The sequence below is a fragment of the Ambystoma mexicanum genome, chromosome 9 (genome assembly GCF_040938575.1).
Source record: "Ambystoma mexicanum isolate Mex_15411 chromosome 9, UKY_AmexF1_1, whole genome shotgun sequence".
NCBI classification, from domain to species: domain Eukaryota; kingdom Metazoa; phylum Chordata; class Amphibia; order Caudata; family Ambystomatidae; genus Ambystoma; species Ambystoma mexicanum.
Genome location: NC_090931.1, coordinates 307216343 through 307236679, shown reverse-complemented (window position 1 = coordinate 307236679; position 20337 = coordinate 307216343). Strand labels below are relative to the sequence as shown.

The following is a 20337-nucleotide window of genomic DNA, read 5'->3' as shown; positions in this document are numbered from 1 at the left end:
TAGGCTCTTAGGTTAATCTTTCAAATGCCTATAGGATAGTTGGGAAAGGTGTCCAACGGCAATAGTTTTCCTGTATGCTTAGCATCCAAGAACAGAGCATTTCAGGATTACGGGACCAGGAGCAACAGGCACGCATAGGAAGCATAACGACACGGAGCAATACAGGTGCAATCTGTAGGCACGACCATAGAAGCTGCTGGGTTTCAGCACGCCTCATTTTAGTATCAGACAGGACGAAGGTGCAGCAAGCATACTCTGGCCAAAGTGCACAGGGTGCAAGGTTAACATTTACCAGGTCCTTGCATGGTTTAGCTGTGGGCAAACGGAAGCATTGCGGGCTTGGCCGCAAGGGCAAGCCTCCCTGCTCTGGGTGGGGTAAATTATGGAGTGTCACGGGCGCAATCTCCGCCCCGGGCTGTAGAAGTGGGATGGCCAATAGCGCGGGTCAAGCTATGGGGGAAGGTAGGGTGCGCAATCCGGATCCCCCTCTCTTGCAGGAGAGGGGTGCTCTGGCGGGCATATGAAGGGGGGGCAAAGGGAGGTGGGCGACAGGAGCGGATGACAACGCGCACAGTGTCAGGGGGGTTGAAAGGAAAGGGGAGTGGGCGTTGGTAGAGCGTACACGGGGGGGGGGGTGGAAGAATTTGCAGGATTCCCTGTTATTGAAAGGTTAAGACATAGAAAAAACCAGTCAATTAATTAATAGTAATTTAGGCCATTGCTTAGCCAGATGGAACAACAGAAGTAATCCAAATGCTTACATTTGAGGGCCCACAAGGAAGGGGGGGGAGGGGCCAAACGGAAAAACCCCACTAAAAAAGGCCGTTAGTTGGCCCGAAGCACTTGGGAGGGGGCCTCTGCTAAGGAAGCAGAACGAAACGGTCAAGGGAAGACCTAATTTCGGCACGCCGCTGCCAGGTCAGTTGGCCCTCCTGCAATGGAGTACGGAACAAGCTATCAAGCAAACGGGAAGAACGCCAGCGGGAAAGGCCTCAACACTATTCATCACGCCACCGGTTTTGTCCGGAGGGCCGCCATGTCTGTTGTGAACGGAATGAATGGGGGTAAAAGAACATTGTTGGATCATAGCTGGGGATTGGGGCAGCTCAGGCGACCAGGTGCATGAGGGGGAACTCACTGCGGCCGGTGGCCCGCTGTGAGTCGTGGCTGAGGCACCGGTCGCAGCGACAGGTCTCTTGCAGACAAGCCCAGCGGATGTTACCTGGCGTTCCCGTAGAAAGTACTGGCGGATACCACAAGGGGAACTGCACAGCCATCAGTTTATTATGAACGGCGCCGAGGAGTATTAGACTCAGGGGAGGCCCATGTTAATGGGGAGAGCTAGGGGGCTTGGAAGACCTTCCAACTCCAAAAGTGGGTGGGGGAAATGGGAAGTGCATCATTGGAAACAAAAAATGGAAAGCAACAATGAAGTCAGCAAGGGGGAAGGGTTGAATTGAAAGATTTCACAGTAAACGGGGCTCCGACAAGTGGGTTGGAAACTGAGGGGAAGGGGGGCCCATGGGAGATTAGGGGTTGGTAAGGGGGGGCTCAAGAGAAGGGGGGGCATTCGAGATTGGCAGCTCAAGCAGTTGTAAAAGAAACACGGGGGAGGGGGGGGCCTTGGAATGCGGGGGGTAGGGGCCAGGAGGAGCAGGGGGGATAGTTGGGGAGGACCCCTCTTTAGCTAAAGGCAGGGGAAGAGGATGGGGATAAGAAGGTCGCTGGGCTCTGGGGGGGGTAGGTAGCGCTGGATGGGGCTCTCGAGAACAGGAGGGTGCCATGGGGTAGAGGGGCCGGAGGGGATGGGACAACTAAGGCGGGGAGAGCTAGGGCAGACGGGGGTCTTGGCGGAAGGGGGGCTCCCTGGCAGGACGGGCTAAGGGAAGACCTTATGGGGGAGAGAAAGTTAACAAAGATTAACAAGCCAACCAGGGGAAAGGGGAAGATGGAATCCCGGGAAAGGGAGCAAAAGGGGGAAAAGGAGACCTGGACGCATCCTTTAGAAGGAGCCTAAGCGGAAATGGAGAACGCAAAGAAAATAATACATGGAATGAAAATTGCACTTAAATAGCGTTGGGGAAAGAAAATGAAAGAACATTTCAAAAGTAAAGAAATGGCCAAAGGGTAGAGAGGGAATGTTGAGGAAGGGACTGGGCGCCTGCGTCGGGTCCCCCCAAGGACCCGAAGGGGCGGGGGGGGAAAAGTTGCTTGCTCTCAGCGCAGAATCCTGAGTTTAAAACGGAACACCTGTAAGCTAACTCCTGACTTTATGTTGTAATAAAGTTTGCTGTGGCAATTTTTCTCCCACTCATCCAACTGGTCCTGCCTCTCATTTGGGTTGTAAGGGGGTTGGGCTCTGTGGGAGGAGGGTAGCAGGGAAGGAGTGTGAGACTGAATTAGAGCCGGTGGGGGGGTATTGGGATCAACAAGGGCTGTCGCCGTGCCACCCCACTGAGGGTGTCGGCGCTAAGTAGCCTTCTTGAGGCAAAAGAAAACAAGAGCTGTGCCTTGAATTGAAGTGTATATGCTGGCGACAGAAAAGAGCGCCTCGGGATTTCTGAGGCGGAATGAGAACGTGCTATTCTTGCATACATCTGTAGCAATTGAAACAGCCATTTGCGGCTGAGGTTCGGTTTCAGTGCCAGCCCATTATAGTTGGGCCCTGTGTCCATTTTGCTTTGCCAGGTGCAAAAAAATATTTGCGTCAAAGGAGACTAAAGAAAGAGCTCGTTGGTTGGAGAGATTGCAAATTGATAATTAATCCGTGTTGTCTCACTGCGCGGGCTGACCGCTTCCACCCATTGTTTTGCAGCTTTCTTTTAACTTGCTCATCTAGGAGCGTGGATTTCTTTTCAGAAAGGACATAAACGTGTCCTAAAACATTCAGCACTCTGGTGCATCATTAGAACGTTTTTCTCTTTAAAAATAAATAGTGGTTCTGAAAATGGATTTTTCCAATGTTGAGTGAGACCATAACTGACTTAAATGGGGCTAGGACTGTGGCAGTCGCAGGTAAGACACTAAAACTAGACATGCCACTGACCCATGCCCGCTTCTGTCGCCCTGTAAGAGGTACTGACCTGGCCTTCGCTGTTCAAATGTGCATTTTAGGCCAGTGTGCCTCTACAATTCCTAATTGTGAATGCAGGCAGATTCGGGAACCGCAGAGGATTGATTCGTTTACACTTTAGTTGTGTTGTACAACGCCAGCATGTCACATAACAGTGACTCAAAGGGCTTCCAGAGACTGTCTTGTGACCATAGGCCTGACCATATACCCCATTAGGTCAGAGTTTGTCCAATGCAGTGCTCTTTAACCAGTCTAGTCTAGTGCTCAGCTTGAGTGGAAGATGCATACCGAGTGATGACCAAAATCGATGCACAAAAAGCATGTGTATATATTATAAACACATATGCCAAAAGGTTGAGCTTTGCAGAGGATGAACAAGGCGAAATGACCTCTTACATGGGGGGGAGGGGGGGTCAATGTTGCTTCCATTTATACTTTCTAAACCATAACAGAGGGGAAATGGCCAATTGCTTGTCTGTCTAGTAACTCATTAAGACAATGCAGCACTGACAGTTCTTCCAACCTAATTGGGCCTGGTTTTTGAAGTATGTTTATCTGCACTGGTACAGAGTCGCCCAAGTGTGGTGTTGCGTGGTTTGGCTCTCAGAAAAGAGGAGGTGGACCCCCACCCTCGCCCCCTCCTTTGGTGTTTCTGGTTGAGGCATGGGACTGTTATTAAAGCTATGTTGGCATGCACTGGGTGAGCGCATTACCTTTTTGAATTCTGGGCCCCTTTTTATGGAAGGTGTTGTGGGGGATACATCGGGTTTCTGTGGCGAATGAAATTTCTGGGCTACCAGTGGAGTCTTAAGTAGCTTGAGGGTGGCACTCTATAAACATGAAGGTGTTGGAGCAAGGCATTGGAGGTGTAAGGTGTTGGAGGGCTGGAGTGGGTGCCAGAGGGCTGGAGTGGGTGCCAGACATTTAAAGCTGTTGATGGAGGGCCCATGGCAACTCGCAGTGGATGGAGGGGTGCCCATGGTGAAAATGGTCTGGGGATATTGAGGCTCTGGGTGACTGGCAGGAGTGGATTGCTGTTCAATGGTTCAAAGTGCACTATTGACAAGAAAATCCCTATGCGTATTGTCCAAGTGTAAAAGCATGAAGTGGTAAAGCCTCTGATTGTCTTCTGGTTGGACCTGTGTTGGTAAGTTGCTGTTTCCAGTTATTTGGCAGGCTCTGGATGTCTGCGCTTTGGGGTTTAGGCCTCTTCGAGATGCTGTGTCTGTTTACACTTTGGCCCGAGTGATGTGCAATAGTCCAGGTTTTTATGTTGGACGTCTGCTTACATTCACAGTAATTTGGAAATATGGGCCTCATCCAGGGTTTTTAGAGATGTGTGTAGATGTAGTGTCTTGACATGATACCCGGCTCTAGCTAGGTGTCCCCAGTGACTATAGGTTAAGTCGAACTACAGTTGGTCAATTCCCCCAACATTTGTGGGAAATATTTACAACCCTCCAATGGAAATAAATCCTCAGTTACCACTGATCCATGCACATAGCAGGCAAGTATCAACACCACCAGAGTAATTCGGTCCCCTCTGTTGTAAAAGTCAAGTTTAAGGGAACATTCTCGTTGGAGCTGAGGGCATGCTCCCACTGGTTTTGGCATGGTAAGCAGTTTTTTTTATTTTTCCTTCCTCGTATGTTAATTCTAGAGCTTTGATTTTTTTTTTTTTTTTTTGGTATGTTTGTTGGAAAAATCAATGACATTTTAATTCAATATGCCTTTACATTTGACAGTGGAATGCACACCAAAAAGTGAGCCGGTGCCAGAGGCTTCACTTTCAGAAATATTGCCACACTTGAAACGGTTCATACCAACTGGTACCAGTGGTATGTATGTGTTACCCCATTCTTTTATATTCTCTTTTGCTTCTTCACCCTCTCCCCTCCACCACCCCCTCAGCTTCTGACCTCTAGATAATTGTTTCTGTTTTCTAGAAATTGACTGGCATGTGGAAGACCTCCTCAGTGAGGAGGAAGAATCTGATAAAGTTCCTCTAGAGAAGCTCAAGCTCTTAGGTATGTTATAAATTCAGTTTTGATTAAAGAAAGGGGGACTGTGGAGAAAATGACTGCTATTTTGTGGTATCAATTAAAAGTGTGCAACCCTCCACAACTGGATCTTAAATGTAAGATAATGTTACTTAAAGGATTTCCTTTTTTTGGCACCTCAACATACAACTGTCTTTGACAAATTCTGTTTTATTTGGATTAGTTTTAGTTCTTCATTTTGCTTTGGTACTCTTGTAGGAGGAGTTTTGTGCTTATACAGGATGCACCTAGATTCAAGAAGCAGCAAAGCACTTTTAGAGAACATTGTGTGGAGTACTTGGAACTTGAGGTGCTGTACATTGAAAGTATGTGACATCAAGTTGAGGTCGGATTACAGAAACTGATATGTGATGGGAAGGGATGGGCGTGGGAGCATGTGATTGGGGAAGTACACTTTATGGCTGTGGTGTTGGGAAATGTATTCTACTCCTAACCATCTTTCCTCTATGCATATGGGAGTTTTGCTGAGCACGGGGACGGACTGGAGCCTTAGCAAATAGTTGCTACACGGAGTACCCTTTTCCTACTTCTACTGTCCCTCCCCATACATATGGGAGAGTACCAAGCACTGGTCTACTTTAGAGAGGGAGAACCTACACTGCAGTAAAGATGTTCCTTGGAACTGCCTGTCTGAATTGTGTGTCAGCCCTTGAGCGGATGTCAAGAGAACACTTGCAAAAACCTGATGAAAGGCCCATGTGGCTACCTTGTAGATCCTGTGAAAGTATATAATGAAGGTAAGGGATGCCTGGAGCTATGTCTATGTTCCTCCAGGTGGGTATATAGTGAAAAAAAGAGGGGGGGGGGGGTTGGTGGACCAACTAGACCAAAGATGACAAGATACTGTTTATCATATCATAGTAAAACATCATATTTATTTTACAATACGGAAAACGGTTTCACAGAAATTAATAAGATAGGCTCAATACACAAAAATCATCCCTCCAAATTCTATTCAATCATAACTCATACATACATTTCTCTTACTCGTATATGTTTTGTTTTGTTTGGAAAACTATCGTCAACACATGTTTCGGTTGGGTTCTCAAACAAGGGTAGGGTCCCCTTGCCCGGTTATTTTGATCAACCTTCCTCAGGACGGAGTGCACACGTCAAATGCACGTTGCCTCTTCATTAACAAAAAGGGGGGGTGAATTGGGAGAGCCTCAGTTCTAGGAAAAATTAAATGGACTATATTAGTCTCGTCAAACAGTGTTGTCATCTTCGCTTAATTTTAATGGTGTTAATTACAACTATATTCATTGCTTACATGAGGCCGACTCACCTCCTCTGGACTACCAGGGGCCGGTGGCTCGGCAATATGGAAAGAATCCTAGCGTGGGTACTGCCAGTAGTAGGAATCCACATCAATTTGGTACCTCACCTGCAAATTGGGGAGACAAACAGGCACCGGGGACAAAGTTAGGGGCCATGTGCTTCTTTATTTTCAATCCGAAGGGAGAGTAGCCCTAAATAATGGTACTCACTCCTATGGTGGGGGTCCTAGATATTGGACCATTTGTCCGGCTCAGCATTGTTCGTGTCGGGCGCCAGGTCATTAAATTGCGGCGACGCCCGCTGTGCAGCTACAATGAGCGCCTGCATAGGAAGAAGCAAATATAAAATATGCCTGTCGCTCACCCTATCATCTAGCAAAGGAAAAGGAGCAGTGAGTAGAAACTGGAGTCCATAGCTTACTTATTGTGTCTGCTCGTGGGCCGGATTGTGGCGGCTTTGGCAGGCATGAGTCTCTATAATTCTGGCGCTGTGTAGCTGTGAAAACAGAGGAGGTCAGAATCACTAGGGGTCCTAGAGCGACACGGTCGCCGGGTGAGGAGCCTCGTTAGAGGCTGGTGCGGTCAAGTCGATCTGATCGTAAATCTAACCTCATAAAATGAGTCTTGACATTTGGAAAGGTGCGGCTGTGGTCCGCATTTGAGATACGCATCTGCGGGCTTGAAGAAATCCACTGCGCCTATAGTTGTCAGGGTAAAGTCAGTAACAACTGCTTACCCAGTGTGGCGACCGGCTTGGTTTCCAGAAACGTGTCGCGTGTAGATTTGAGCTGCTTACCTGCCGGGATTGGAACCTCTAAAAAAAAAAAAAAAAAAAAAAAAAAAAATCAGTTACAAAAAGCCTGTCCAACGGCCTATGAGGTCTAGTCCCCTCAAGGTAGAACCTCAACGGTCTGCTATCGTCCAAACAGTGTGAGATCCGATCAGCATCTGTTTGTGGATCGGAAAGACTGGTAATGTAATTTCTTGGCTCGTATGAACTCCAAGGTCACCTTCGGAAGAAAATAAAGATTAGCCTGCAGGACAAGGTGATACATGGATCTGCAGCCGACAATGCTTGTAATTCACTAATCCAGTGAGCTGATGTAATGGCCAAGAAGTGCTGTTTTCCATGACACCAGTCTCCAGTCCAGAGTCCATAGGTTCAAATGGCTTCTAAGCCAACATTAACAATGCATTCATGTCCCATGCTGAAATGGGCCTATGTTTGGGAGGGAACAGATGTAAAATCCCCCATAAATGGTGCTTAATGACTGGGTTAGAAAGGGAATCAAATGTTCTCTGTTTTGTGAGGTAACCTCCAAGAGATGCAAGGTAAGTCCTGTAGGACCAGACTTGTGTTCCTACCGATCTAGATTATCTAAACCTCTATTGATGCCTGTAGAGGGTCCAACAATCTTTCTAGTATCCAGTTGCAAAAACAACCACAATAGAAAGGCAAGTGGCTGAGTGCAAGTCTTCCTGGCAGCCACCATAACACCAAATAATGCTTTTACAGGCCCAGATGACTGAAGGCTAGTTTTTCAGGTACCAGATCGCCAAAGCAAATATTTTACGCATTTCTACAATCTCCTGCCTTTTCTGGTGAAGGAGATCCGGAAGGTGGGGTAGGAAATGTCCACATGCTGTAAGCAACAGGTCGGAGAACCAATGCATCTGATGCCAGTGGAGAGGGACCAATAAAATCTTGCACCACCCAGAAGGAAGGGCCAGAATGTTTGGTAATCTTGGACTTGAGGGAATGCATACACAAACAGGTTGTACCAAGAGATTGACTGGGCATCCCCAATTATCCTGTTCCCTTCCCGCCTCCTTTCAGAAGGCATGGAAGAGGCCCTTGTTCATTTCCATCGTGAACAGATCCACCCAAGGGTTCCCCCGGCAATCTCAGAAAGGACCCACTTCTGTAATTCCCACTCAAAATTGGAATGGGATGGCAGAGGAGGAAAGAGGTTGGGAGAAAGATGGACAGGCCGGCCAGAGGAGTGAGTGCCTGCAAAAATGGAATGTTTAGATGCAGAGTTAATCAGGAACTGCTTCCTCAATACCTGCCACTTCACAAGTGTCCGAGGTGGTCTCTGCTCAGTCCTGTCAGATTTGGAGAAGAGGGGTGGGGTGAGGTGAGGTTGGGTGGGGGTGCCCAGGTACTCTGGAATCTCTATTTTAACATGGAAAAGAGGACTGATGATGGGCCCCACCTCCATGATGTACAACACCTCTGAGAACTGCAGTACTGATTCCACTACTGCAACTGTACCACTATACCCTCTGAGAGCATGGAAGAGGTGACAGCCCTTCTGTTGTCCCCAGGGTTTTCTAAAAGTCTGCGGTGGCGCTCATTTGGATTCTCTAGCTGAAGCTTTCTCAGAAGCTCAGCAAGTTGTTTGGGTTGTATCCATGTTTCTCAAACAATCTGTTTCCCAACAGTTGTCTTCATGGCCTGCACAGTGTTTCCTGGGCCTTCACCTTCTCTTGTTAGTGGTTCTTGGACCGTGTCCTCTCCTCCTTAAGAGATATCCCTGGAGAAGAAGCAGAGGCAGACCCGACCCGGCACTGCTCCCTGTATCCTTTGTGAGATTTTCCGAGCTCTTCAGCGTTTCTTTTACTGCTCATTCTCTCCCTGCAAAAAGCCATTCTGGGCTTTGTTGTGTGGGTTCCATTGCAGGCTATTTGCAGGTCTTTCGGTTACCAACATAACTAAGTTCAAGGTTTACCGAAAGGAATGGTCTGACTAGGAGAAGGCAAGCCGTTCATCTTTGTGATTGCCAATCTTTGCCTTTTACAAGTTGGCTTTGCCAGATTCAGCAACCTGTGCCACACACGTGGAGAAAAATTGGTATCCAAAAGGAGTTGGATACCACACACGTGGTCTGCTGCAATACGCAATAACAATGTACAAGAGGTCCCAGGGAAAAGGCCCAACCCAACAGGGGTTACAGATATACTGAACAATGAAAAGCTGTACACGCCTCTGTGGGAGACCATGAACCGCAGATCGGCCAATCCTGCAGAGTCCAGACTCTGCTGTGCATGCAAAGGTGATGTGTGAAGGGCCAGTTCTTGACTGGGATATGGGGAGTGACTCAGGCTGTTAACCATTTTGTCATTACGATTGATATGAGAAGGGTGATGCAAGGGATGGGGACTATGAAATGCAGAAACGGCAAACCAGGACATAAACTGGAGATAACATTTGTGCATCCAAGATTGACCCTGTGAGTCCCTGCGGTATGTATATCGAGCTCTCTACCAGGAACAATGGTAGATGCATGGTGCGCTGATGATGCTGGTGCAGACAGTGGTATCCTGTGCGAGATCTCTCGGATAATTCCAGAAGGGGCAGATTTGCTCTGCCTCCAAGAAGTTTGACAAAAGGTCGTCCAGATTGCTGCGCCCGCACCTCTGCCCAGTCTTCAAGCCCATGCGGTGTCTGTTTATGGACCTTTAGGTCACTGTTCAACATGGGCCTCTTTCTGACCACCCCCTTTCCCATCCAGGCTGTCTACTATCAGCATTTCCCCAACGGAAGTGGAGAGCATTCCTTGGATGGCAATGGTCTTCTCTGTAGGAATATGCTTTTTGGCGTCATTCTTGGAAAGCAAATTGTGGGTTACATTAACTGCACCCACCTGAATCTGACGGCCATATGTATGTGGATCAGCGAGTTCCAGGAACGGCATAAAGCCTGCACTGATCTCGACTCCTTCGATGTTGTGTATGGTGATTTCAACAACTGTTCTTCAGATGACTACTTGTTGCAGAAGCAAGAGATCTTCAGCAGCTACAAGGACCCATTCTGTGTGGGGACCACAGAAGGACAAGAAATGGCCTCTCAGACTTTGAGAAATAAGAGGGATGAAGGAAATGCATTGCACCCACCCCCCTCCCCATTTGCCCTAATGAGACCCCAGTCGATTCAGACACTGGATCCCTCTGGACTGGGCGAAGAATTAATTGCATCTTGCATCAAGGAGGGAAGGGTGGAGTCCAAAACTGAGATTGAGGATATCCCCTTAATCACTTGCCTTGCTGAACTGACTGTTTAGATCCTGTCACCCTGAGGAGCTCTAGAAGTCTTTGTCAAGAGCATCAACAATGTACTTCATGTCTCTGCCTGGAGGATGAACACACTGACGAATGAAAGATGAGAAAGGAGTTTGTCAAAGTGGTGATATATTGGTTCTGATGGCACCAGGTGCTTCGGTCCCCTTGCTGGATGGAGGGACGTGGTGGATGATTTAGTGAAGAGCCCCTTGTTGGGCTGTAACTCTGCATGTGATGTGGCCCCAATTTGGTCCAGGATAACTGCACAATGATGTCTGTCCTGAAAGACTATGCCTATAGGGAGACTATCCCTGTCCGGTCCCCAGAGTTTAACTTCTCTGAGCCCGATTGGGAATGGATTCGGACCAAGAGGCTGATACCTGATCCCAGCTGGGCACTAAATGAAGTTGTGTGGGGTGCATCTGAAGTATGGAACACAGAAGCCCCAGCAGACACTGAAATCCCCAGGCTTATATCTGAAAGAGGGACAAGAAGCACACCACTGTTTCCAGGACATCCTTGATTCTGCCATCGGTTGGAAATTCTAAGCCTATGGTTGCATCCCAAAGGAACCATACTAATTCCAAATCATAAAGTTATGTTGTGCTGGGTTCAAAGTTGAAACTAACAAAAGTTTGTATTGCAATCTTCATTAATAAAGTCAAGTTATACAATTCTAATCGTACTGTCCCATTGGCTTAACGTGTTGCAAAAATTAAGACACATACCAAATGCCCTATTAGTTTAACATAGTGCAAAGACTAAAACACAAACCCAAATGCCAACACCAGCCTATCTGTGCACGTGCATTGTGTTTCCCCCCCCCCCCCTCTGGGATTTTGTCAAGGCTCCACCATTAAATCAACATTATATTTTATACATTTACCAATATCCTGATGCATATAATGTTAAAAAAAATACCTCTATTTGATCATTCATCAAAGGAAAATGGTTAGCACTGCACAACCATTACTCGTGCTATATCAAGAAGGAGAAAGACATTAGAGAATTGTAATATTTGAAATTAGCCCATTTGTCTCCTTTATGTTTTTATGCTATATATCAAAATCACCATACCTAATTCTAAATATATCTTACAAGCATCCTAAAAGATTCTTGTCCTTTTTAATGGGAACCTTCTCTTCATAAATTCTTACATAAGGATCTTGTTCTAATTTAGAAGCAACAGCCAAATGTTCAAATTATTACAAACAATTCAAAAAGAATGATGTATAAGAAAACAACTAATTGTGTGTTAAATCACTGAGATAAACAAATGCAGTTTCTTATTTGTTATAAATACTAGATCAATTAGAACCTTATGTACCCCAACTGGAAAAAAAATGAAATGTTCTATAAGAGTTCAGTACTTTAAATTATGAATGAACTCATTCTGTACATTTGAAAATATGTTGAATTACATCACAGATTGGGTTTTACTGTATCTTGGTTTTGGTATGGGTCCTAGACCATTTCCTCTGGCTCACCGTACCTTTCTGACCTCACCCCCCCCCCCTCCAACAATCCTAGTACCAACTGGTTAAATGTTGGGTCTCCTCATGACCAACAGTCGTATTCCTCTCCGGCTCCGCAGCAGTATGAGCAGGGTAGCCGGGAACACTCTTCTTTCTCTGGTCCTGCCCCCGGGTTGCTCCGGAAGCTCTGCTCCCTCTCTGGCTGAACTTTCTCTGCGGCAGCTACGCAGTATGGAAACGTGGCTCCATTCAAGGACTGCTGCATTGCTTGCCTTTGCCGGACCACTGGTTCTCCACCCTTCTCTACCGCCTGCCGGTGAAGGTTTCAGGTACATGTGGGCATTGCCACTGCATATCGGTCAGCAGTCTTCTCCCCAACCAAGCTGGAAGGCTTCCTGGGCCTTGGTTCCTCCTGGGAGGATCGCTCTTCCTTAGCGGTCCTTCCTTCCTTTTTATTCGCATTATGTGCCTATTGGGTCATTTTTGTTTTTTGTCTAGATGGCTCATATTGCGTCCGTGGAGTGGTGGTCATTACTCTGCACCTCTACCTTGTCTCAGTGGTTGTTGGCAGTGTCTTTCAACTCCTCCCTATTCTTCGTATTATTTCTACTTCTTAAGTGTTGCAGAAGTACATGGGACAGGAGTATAGGGAATGGAGACAGTGGGGGTGAAGGAGAGGTGTAAGTGTTAGGCAGATGGAACATTCTCCCACAATAGTGGTCGCTGGTCCCATAGGGGGTTTACCTCCCCATGAGATCCACCCACTGAGTACCACCCCCCGGGGTCTCGCTGGTACCGGCCTCATGGGAAGGGGCTCACCCTATGGAAGCAGTGACAACAACCTGGGGTTAGTCAGTGTCAAACCGAGGCCGAAAAGGAGGACCTTGTACTGAAAACAGTCCTTCAAATGGAGGGAAGCTAAAGAAGAAGCAAGGGTTGTCCATCTTCTTCCAGATCTGCAGATTAATGATCCTTTCCGTCCCCAGTCACCACCACGAAGGAACTATGGTCCTGATGTCACTTAGCCTTCTGAGGAGGAGGAAGGCTGTGAAGAAAACCCCCTTGGAGAGTGGGTGGCTGGTTCTTATGCATAGCACGTGGCTATGTGCCCAGTTGATTCCTCTAATCATGAAACCCCTAAATCCCATTGAATTATTAGAGGAAAATTATTGGCTCTGCAGACATGAATTACTCTGCTTTGGTTGAGCATGTGTGTGTGAAGCAAGCAACTTTGCTGTTTGGGCACTGGTTTTCTTTTTCTTTTGTTCATCTCCTTGTCTGTACTGAAGATCTGATCCTGAAAAATGTTGTAGCCTTCAAGAGTGCCTGTCTCCTGTTGCTGTGCGTTCATACAGTTGTATTCGTGAGTTGTCTCCATTGCATCCTACGCAACCTTGCACACCTCCACCAACCCAGTATGAAAACCTACCTTGTAAATCGGGAGGGAGAAGGGCTTTGAGAGATAGTGATCTGCAGTATTGGAATGGATTAAGACAAAAAGAGGTAGTGACAAATGTGTTCTGGCCGATTTTGTTTACGGCAAATTCATTGGAAATAGGTCACTACGCAACACGATGCATCCGGTTTGCGTACGCAACATGATGCATCTGGTATGCTCGATGTGGAGCAAATAAGCTGGAAACGCATAAGTGGTGGCAGATGAACGTGAAAATTAAGCAGGCGTGCTTGCGGCTGTGGCTGTCATGGGGAGGACAGCAGGTGAGATTATGGCGGTTATGTCCCCCGCATAGGAGGATGGTGGGGAGAGGGCGTGCAAGGGAAATATTTGCCTGCAGCGCTGTGATAGGTCTCGGGGGGGGGGGTGCGGGGGGGGGGACCAGGATTCAATCAAATCGGCCCGCAGGGAAACAACATAGAACAGTCAGATGAGGACTCTTGAGGAAGGTATTAACTTAATAGTTAAGGATTTAATGGAAGACAGCCAGGAAAAGACTTCATCTGTTTAAAAAAAAAAATACTTTTAAAGTGTGCAAAATCCATAGGGGTAAATTGAAGGGTAGTGGGGGAATATGAGTTTAAATGGAAGAGGAGAATGAAAGAGGGCCAAACGGGCAGGTAACGAAAAAGATGCCCGTTCCAGTAGGCCAGTGCCACCGCCTTTATCTGTGATCTACAGAGTATGGATAAATCTAGTTACAAGGGAAAGAGAAGTAGGACTAGTGCTATCGGTATGCAAGATCCATGTTTCAGTGAGACATGAGAATTATAGGTTTAGCTAAAGTGTCGAAACGTAGATGACTTATTGCATATGGCACAGGCATTGAGTAAGCAAATGGAAATAGAGGGCAGGGTCAGAGTGGAGATTAAATGCATTGTGAGAATGGAAAGAGGAATAATGCACAGACGTGTGAGGAGTGTAATAACAAGGAAGAAAAATCGGGCATAAGTAACAAAAGAACAAGAGTGAGAATGAACTTTGGTAAGTAGTGAAAAGCAAGATGACTGGATTAGTGCTTAAAATATGGTGGCTAGACGAGCAACATCTCTTATAAACTATTCCCTTTGATGAGGCACACTTAGAAGGATGGATAAATGGGAGGTTACATGACCCAGTCATGTGGCCAATCATGGAAAGGGGGACGAGCAACCCGCGACAGTGAGATGGGAACTTACAGCTGGAATAGGATCTCAGCTAAAAACACAATGTCCACACAATGCAAGTGGGAGGAACAGCACCTCATGGAGCCAGATGGTGTGTGCAAGGTTTATGCACCATTTTTATAGCATGCATGTGTTTTTTTAAGCTACACACAATCTGTACAGACCCTAAACCATTGTTGGAAGCAATACATACTCTCATTGTAAAAACAATCGATTATGCAGATTAAATCTACCTTCACATGAGCACAATTTGATAAATAATTAATTTTCACCACCTAATTAACTTCAGTGAAATAGACTAGTAAATAAGTTATGTCGGGATGATTTGTTCATTCTGGTAATTTGCTCAAATGGGGCTTGTTTGACAAATAACGTCCTTACATGGGAATTGTACTGCCCCTGTACCCCTCCCTTTCCCAGTGTTAATTTTTCCTTCTATTCCCCCACTTCTTTGCCAAACTTTCCTTAATCCTGTTTATGCGCATGTGAGCAATCCTCAGTATTTTCATGAGACATCTTTTTGTCATTCTGGCTGAGGATGGAATCATTTCTAATGCATTGGTACAGTATATTACATTGTTTTCAAAGGCATCTGAATAGTGCGTTAACTTCTGTTCGGGAAACTAAATGCTCCTACTCATTGTGGAGATGGCCTGATGTTTTCTATTGGGATGTTGTAGAAAAATAAGTACCATATGTTGTCCTCTTTTGATGGGCTCATGGTGTATAGGGTCAGTATCCCATTCCTTCACTAAGTTACTAGGTAAGTAAGTGGGCGACCCAGTTTGCTATACTGAACCCCAAAATCTGGGTGCTTGCTTAGCAACTTTATCACTTAAGTTGCACGCTTTATTAACTACGGTTACCATTTTTACTCATTGGTCTGCTGGAATTGAAACTGGTGCCTTTTCGGGGGTACACAGATGTATAGCTCTGTAGTAGAGTGCTAGTTGCTTGTGCAGCTGTTCTTCCTTTTATTTTTTAAACATGGATTTGATTAGTGTGGATATTGACTTTCACAAGTGGTAGAAAAAAGGTGTTCAAATTATAGTCTCTTACCTTGAGAAAAGTGTTTTTTCATATACCTTACGTGCCACTTTGCTGTTTTTCTATATGTACATGATTTGCAGATTCTGTGTTTAATTCCATTGTGCAGTTCACTCTCCCATGGCGATGCGGTCCATCAAAATGTTTCAATATCCATTTTTATTCTCATCCTTTTTCCACAGGAGAATCCGAAGAACTAAAAGACCTGTTGATAAATCCCCACCTGGCACGCCTACTGGTGACTATTGACCAGACGGAGGAAAAGGAGACTGCTATGAAAAAGTTCATGCAAGAGCCACTTCTCGTAGAGTTTGCAGACTGTTGCTTGAGAATTGTGGAGCCTCAAAAAATCTCCATCCCCTTCCAAAGTGAAGCAGCTGCACTACAGGAGATACAGGATCTAATACTTCAATGAGAACTGCTGCATTGTATAACTCTAGCAACAAAGAATGGCATTTCTTTTGCAGTTTGCCATTAAACTGAGTTTAAATCAGTTCAATGTCTTGCTGCCTTTAAGGTTAATTCACAGACAATATTTTATGTATCACTTTGTTCATTAACAAGTACTTTGGAGCTTTATGACGAGCACAGCTGTTTACAAAAAAAGTAGACATTTTTAAACTAAAATCTTACCTTACTATTTAGTTCTTTTTGGAAAACGAAATTCACCCTTTTATTAATGCTGCAGCCCTTGCATAGTCCATGTGAAAATCTTAGGCCTCATTGGAGCAATTATATGTTTCTATTGAGGTGACTTTTCTTTCAATTGCATATACAATTATCATTTTATAATGCCCAATGTATAGTTTCCCTTAGCATTTATGATGGGTTCACTACGAGATCTTCCTTATCATTCAGTCCATTTTAATTGCGTGTAGAATTGTGATCCAATATTCTCTAGCTTTTTGGGGTCATGTTTCACTGTTATTTTGTATTTACATTAATGTTTTATAATAAGAAAAGGCAAACAAAATCTAGATATAAAAAGTGTCATAGTACATTTCATATGCAAGTACAAACATATTTTTGGTTCTATGTTCCAGCGTTGTACCATCTTATCATAACAAATTATAAACCAATATGCAGAAAATGTGACCAGATTTCATCAAAGAATTTCAACTTATTGTTGCCTCCCCAAAGGACTCTTTCAATAATTAAGATCCTCTGCATCTCTTGTCCCCGTTCTGCTTAAGTTGGCGGTTTAGTCGACTTCAGTCACACAGTATTCATGTTTTGGCTGTCATTGCAGCTCTATACACCCAACATTTCTGGAAGTACGAGAAATCTAGCTGTGAGTCATAGCCTAAAATTAAGGACTCCAAGGTGAATTCAGTGTTGTATCCAAGCACTGTATTCATCTAGATCATGTTGGTTACCTTTCTGTGTTTGAAACCTTAATACTACAGAATCGCTCATACTCCTTTCTTTTAATCTGAGAGTGCAGAATATCCTGTTTAGTACTTCTGCCTTACTCTGTCACTCAGGTTTTAGGGAAGGTATTTTGATATTTTCCCAGAAATTACTCCAATTCTCCTTTGCAAACTTCTTTTCCTAATTCCTCTGACCATTTTGCCAAAAGAGCTGTGTTAATCAATCTCACATTCTGAAGTAGTGAATCTACTGATGAGTCTAGATGACCTTACTGTCCAATTGCAATAAAATATCCCTGAGGTCTTTCGTGGTTTGATTCTTCATCCAAGTTATAAACTTTCTTAATTCTATTTTTCAAGTTTCTGTATTGTCCAAATGGGCATCACTTTATCTTCAGTTCTTTTTTTTTTTTTTTTTTTCTTTTAATTTTTCTTTTTTGTGTGCATGTTTTCCAAACACAATCCATTCTATTGTATCAAGATAACACACCCCTGATTAATTGCCAGTTGGGCCAATAAAGTGGTTGATTATTCTCTGTGAATTTAGGGCTAAACCAAATGGATGCCTTTCTTTCAGTGTATGGGTTGTGATCTAGTAGGCGTGACCATTTCCTTCAGCATTTCTAATAAACTCAGTCAACTCATTGCAGTCTTCTCTCTTTCGTGTGATTGTGGTTAACAAGGCCAAGAGTTGTAATGGCCCTATTTTGTTTGTTTCAGCTTTCGCCTATTAATTGGGTGTATCAAACCAGAATGAGAGTAAATTTTGAGCCAAGAAAGCCAGGGGGTAGTTCTTAAAAACTGGGACCCCTAGACCTCCTTTCGCGGTTGATAATTATAATTTCCACAAAGCCAATCTTGGTTGTTTCTTGTCCCAAAGAAACCTCTGAATCAAACTCTTTGAACATCTTTTTTTTTTCTTGTGAAAGAGGTATCCTTTCTAGGATATAATTGATTTTGGGTGTTGCCATCATTTCAATGCATTGACTGTGCCCCAAAGCGATAGATTAAGAGACGTCTGTCTTCCCAATTCTACTTTTGGATTATTAATTGCCTCAGACATATTGGTCTTCATCTCGCCCAGGTCATGTGTCTGCCAAATCCCTAGTTCTCATTCTAAGTGGACACCAGTAGAAATTATACTGAACTATGTCTTCTTTCTGGCATTGCCGTGTGATGGGTAAAGCTTCAGACTTTGACCAGGTTTTTTTTGCTAGCCATTGACTTAACTTAAATGCTGATTGTTTCCATCAAAGCTGGCAGATAGTTTCCTAGGTCGCTGAGTACCAACAATAAATCATCCACATTTAACCAAACTCTCTGGTCCACTTCTCTAAAAAGCTCTCCATGTATATTCTCATTTTCTCTTACATTACAGCGGAAGCGTCCATTGGTAGAACAAATAGTGAGAGTGGGCATCCCTGTCTTGTTCTGCGGCGACAGTGAAAGGACAGGATCAGGTGCCGTTAATGGCCACAGAAGTAGATGGTACTTTACAATCTAGGTAAGGTTGACTAAAATCCAATTTTTCCGTTAGTGAAACACAGGTGGTTGTGTGGACAGTAAGCTGCGCCTGTGTGCAGAAGGTTATAGAGGAAATGGAGCCGGAACTGACAGGTGGTTAGCATACAAACAAAAATGCTATAATCAATGAACTAAAAGCAGTAAAGGCACACCAATATGCAGGTGCTCCAAAACGACAAATAATGTATAGCTGCATAATCTTGAAGTCAGTTTATTGCAATCCAACTAACACAAGATACATATTTTCTCTTGAAACCCTGTTTTATACGTGCAGTGGTTAGTAGGTGACCTCCTATATTTCAATTATTATAATACGATTGCTACTATGATAGAATGTTTGCCAACTCCATGGCCATCGGTTTCACCCTTCCTGGGCTTTCTCAAGGCAAGTAGCACACAAATATGTTGGTCAACATTCAAAACTTGAAAATCAACCAAGTATTTACATCAACCAAGTACGTTAGCTAAATCCTTGCACTAAAATGTGTAAGTTACACTGTTTGCCATGTGCATTGTAGTTTTACGGTAGTAGGCTGGTTCACATGCTTGTTTATTTTTATAGCGCTCCAGACCCGGGAGTAAAAGGGCGCTTAAGGATAGGTTACAAGCACAATAATAGAGATTGCAGTAATACATTTGTCAGAATATGTACAATATATACAGTCAGAGGTGGTTAGATATACAGTTGTGGCATCTATGTAAGTACAATATATACAGTTTGTGGTGGACTGAATCAAGCTATGGTAGGTGTTTTGTTTAGTAACCATCCAATGGCGAGTGTCCTGAATAGTTGGAAGGATTTGGCCAGCTTGATGTTCAGAGGCAGAGTGTTCCAAAGTTGAGAGGCGAGGACTGTGAAGCTCGAGCCGCCGGCTCTTTTAGAGGTGAATCTGGGCACTGTGAGGCAGAGAGTGTTGGAGGATCTGGTGATTCTGGTGGCTGGTTTGAAGGTGAATTTGCTCGTGAGGTGGGGGGGGGCTAGGTGGTTTAAGGCTTTGTAGGTAAGGCACAGGGTTTTTAGATCAATTTTTTTTGTTGAATGGAGAGCCATTTGCATGAGATTCTAGTGGCAGAGATATGCTCGCGCCTAGAGATGTTTAGTGCTGCCCGTAGCGCATTATTTTGGAGTACCTGTAGTTTATTGATGATGGATTGGTTGGCACCTAGGTAGAGGCTGTTACAATAGTCTAACTTAGATTGTATGAGAGCTCTAGCCAGCGTGAGGCAGCTGGTAGTGGATAAGGGTCTGCAGGCTCTAATTAGTTTCCCGGTGTAAGCGGTGGCTGAGGCGGTCGTGTTTACTTGTTTAGTGAGGTTAGTATTGGCGTCAAGATAAAAGCCGAGAGTTTTCACACTTTTTGTGATGTCAAAGAGAGGCTTTGTAAAAGATGTTGTAGAGGGTGGGGGATACACAGGATCCTTGTGGGACGCCACATGTGATTGGGATGGGGTCTGCTGCTGCTGATAGTGAAAAAACCCTCATGGTTCTGTTAGCCAGGAAGGACTGTATCCACGTGACAGTGGAGGAGGAGAAGTGTGCGGCAGGTGAGAGGTGGTTGCAAAGTATTTTATGGTCAACCAGGTCGAAGGCTGCTGAGAGGTCTAGGAGGAGTAAGATGGCAGCCTTGCCTTTTGTCCTTTGTCATCAATCTGACTTTTGAGGTCATCAAGGGCAGTTTCTGTCCCGTTTTGAGGTCTAAAGCCAGATTGGCGCAGTCCTAACAATTGGTTGGTCTCTAGGTAATCCTGAATTTGCAGGTAGGCAACTCTATCAAGGATTTTTTAACAAGAATGGAACCGTGGTGATTGGCCTGTAGTTAGTAGGAA

General features: G+C 44.9%; 1 protein-coding gene and 1 pseudogene across 1 annotated transcript in view; both read left to right on the top strand.

Annotated features, from left to right (window-relative positions):
• ZNHIT3 (zinc finger HIT-type containing 3) overlaps positions 1 to 17631 on the top strand; it is a 54531-nt gene extending 36900 nt beyond the window's left edge. The window contains exons 3-5 of the mRNA XM_069614711.1: positions 4819 to 4911; positions 5020 to 5100; positions 15799 to 17631. Coding sequence (XP_069470812.1) covers positions 4819 to 4911; positions 5020 to 5100; positions 15799 to 16031 — 407 coding nt within the window. The 3' untranslated portion in view covers positions 16032 to 17631. The remainder of the gene's footprint in view (positions 1 to 4818; positions 4912 to 5019; positions 5101 to 15798) is intronic.
• On the top strand, positions 9160 to 10593 carry LOC138489526 (sphingomyelin phosphodiesterase 5-like; annotated as a pseudogene).
• Positions 17632 to 20337: the final 2706 nt, after the last annotated feature.